The 2936-nt window shown below is 46.1% G+C and overlaps 1 protein-coding gene across 1 annotated transcript; it reads left to right on the top strand.

The window, feature by feature from the left end:
- The first annotated feature begins 263 nt into the window (after positions 1 to 263).
- LOC122335245 (tumor necrosis factor receptor superfamily member 11B-like) lies at positions 264 to 2690 on the top strand. Its single transcript, XM_043233060.1, has 4 exons — positions 264 to 366; positions 573 to 954; positions 1720 to 1899; positions 2052 to 2690. Exons 1-4 carry the CDS (start codon positions 364 to 366, stop codon positions 2330 to 2332), a joined length of 846 nt encoding a protein of 281 aa, XP_043088995.1. The 5' UTR covers positions 264 to 363; the 3' UTR covers positions 2333 to 2690.
- The last annotated feature ends 246 nt before the right edge of the window (positions 2691 to 2936 follow it).

The following is a 2936-nucleotide window of genomic DNA, read 5'->3' as shown; positions in this document are numbered from 1 at the left end:
TTATTGTTTGATGAATGATGTGCTGTACTTGTAGTGATCGCTACAGAGTAAACTAATCAACTGAACCGAGCTAGACCATGACGCCTGAGCTCAACTCTTAAATGATAATCTTGTTCATAACACTTCATTTTCCAGTTTGACACGAAAAGGCGACTTGACCCGCTGAGCTGGTGCTGCTGGGAGGTCTCTGTGGTCTCGGGTCGAGTCAGATGGGTTTTCTGCTCCAGGTGCATGACTCAGTGTGTTCTAGTTTTAATGTGCAGTGATGATATCTGCTTCAGATATGAGCAGGAAGTGGGCGTGTGCGCGAGGATATAAGCGCGCGCATCCCCGAGCATCAATGCAACCCGAAAGCAGCGCGCAATGGTGAGTGAGCTTCATCTTAATATCTTCGTACAGTTTGCTTCTTTGTTTCAGTGTTCTTCTTATGAATAGATATATATGTATATATAAGTAAATATATAACGCAGCTTCATTTCTGACTAGTAATGTGAGCTTCTGGCCAGCATCCTCAGATTCCACTCTGTCCTCGCTTTGCTCGCATGTATAACGCGCTTCGTTGTGTTCTCCAGGTGGTCCTCGCAGCGTTGGTTCTGACGGTTCTCTTTGGAGCCGGTTTGCCGGCGGAGTCTCGCACTTACCGGCACACGGACCCGGTCACCGGACAACAGCTGCTGTGTGACAGGTGTCCGCCTGGAACGCGCCTGCGCGAGCACTGCACGCGCTCCCGCCCCACGGTGTGCGCGCGCTGCGGAGCCGGTCTGTTCACGGAGTTCTGGAACTACATCCCCGACTGCCTCCGATGCGACGCGTGCTCCGATCACCAGCGGGTCGTCCGGCCGTGTAACGGGAGCGTGAACACGGTGTGTGAGTGTGAGGCGGGCTTCTTCTGGGACCAGCACTTCTGCAGGAAACACAGCGCCTGTAAACCCGGCCACGGAGTCAAAGCTCCAGGTAGATGCTGCATCTAATCAAAACTCGTATTCTTTTAGCAAAATGCCAAATATGTGACCCCGGAGCACAGAACCAGACCCGTACATCATCTGAAAGCTGAACTGGTCATATTAGGATAGGAAAATATTGATCTGTGTTAAAACTGTTGTGGAGAGAATCTAAACATTGAGGAGAAACACCTTTAAAGATGTCCAAATGAAGTTCTCAGCAATGCACGTCACTAATAAAAATGAACTATATTCATATCTTCATGGAGCGTGATCTTGACTTGTTCTAGTGATTTCTGATCATTCTGACCCATGCAGCTTATTGTAGTCTATCGCTACGAACATGTCTGTGCTCTTATGACTGCTCCTGTGCTCCAGAGACAGATATTTTGCCCAAAAATTCCTCATACAGCAGACTACCAGTAAAACTGGCAAAAACCTGTGAACAAAAGCGATTCATACATTTTGGCCGTCTTTTAACCGTGTGACCTCCTGAAACACTTCTCATATAATAGATCAGCCACTACAATTAAAGAGAGAAATCAGTTCAATCTAAACGAAACGTGTTCATAAGTAACTGTACTTTAGCGACGCATCGTTCAATTAATTAGTGACAATAACGAATAGTGTTCGTTCATATTCGATGTAAGTAAAAGTTAAATGTAGTTCAAAGCTGATTCTTTACCTGCGTCTGCGGGATCTGCTGACGTCACGACAAGCTCGTTCACGCTGCCAGTGTTGATGACTGATGTGTGTGTGTGTGTGTGTGTGTGTGCAGGGACGCCGCACAGAGACACGGTGTGTGAGCTCTGCGCAGACGGACACTACGCTGATGTCACGCAGACGCAGGCGGTATGCGTCATTCACAGCAGCTGTAAGACAGACGAGCAGCTGCTGCTGCCCGGATCCAGGTGGCACTCTAATGTGTGTGCGTCCTGTGCCGGTCACACAGAGAAAGGTACAGTAACCCAGATCACCATAGCAACTGCCTTTTTGACTCATGTATGTGTATATATAAACAGAACTGTAAGATGTAAAGTTAGAATTTCCAAACATCGAAACATAAAGTTGTGAAGGCTAGTCATAACCTTGCTCTGTAATTTGTTCTAGGCTTGGTGGACTTATTCAAGCCGGTCGTGTCCGCTCTGAACCCTCATTACGGGGCGTCCCTCGAGCGTCTGCAGAAGTTAGTGATGCGGCGTCTGCGCAGGAGGAGGTTTGGTAAGAGAGCTGCGCTGCGGCTCCAGTCCTGGTCCGAGGAAGACGAGGAGCTGCTGAATCTGCCGTCCGTCCTGGAGGAGTCTCACCTGAACCCGCTGGCGGACTGGATCGCTCGCAGGATCCTGCGCTTCCAGCAGCACTGCGCTAACACTGTACCGCAAACAATATGAGCGAGCAAACGCTGTTCACGTTGAGTTTGATACTGTCTCACCTGCTTTATAAAATAAATCTAGAAGTGCATCGGATTTTTGTTATTTTGACCGTTATATACTTTGACATCTGGACCGGCTCAAGGCTCCAGTGAAGGATGTCGGATGCGTGACACTCAGATTGTACTCCTGCACTTCACAGTCTGTCCTGTCAATACATTTCACATGCTGCTTTTGCACTGGATTCCACCGTTTTGTAAATATCACAGATTATATTTTTTTGTAATGGTTTTGCATTGAAACACTGTTTACTATTTATTCACAAACTGTATCAGACTGAAAAACAGCTTATTAAACACGGATAAAATATTGAAAAATATTTTGCCTCTACGGTTTTCCTTTGCCCTGAAACACGACCGCTGTCGTATTTTATGCGAGATCAAAGTAATATAATCCGTTTTTTGTATTGCATTTACTTCCTCAAACTTCATAGCCAGGAATGCATTTGAAAAAGCACAAATATGGAAACAAACATGAAGGGAGTTGATCGAGACGGATATTAATATTGGGTTGACAAAGTCTGATCATATCATTTATAATCTGTTAACTAAAACTATTTAAAAAA

This window comes from Puntigrus tetrazona, unplaced genomic scaffold (assembly GCF_018831695.1).
Source record: "Puntigrus tetrazona isolate hp1 unplaced genomic scaffold, ASM1883169v1 S000000746, whole genome shotgun sequence".
NCBI lineage: Eukaryota > Metazoa > Chordata > Actinopteri > Cypriniformes > Cyprinidae > Puntigrus > Puntigrus tetrazona.
Note: the sequence above shows the minus strand (reverse complement) of the source record. Positions and strands in the feature narration are given on the sequence as shown.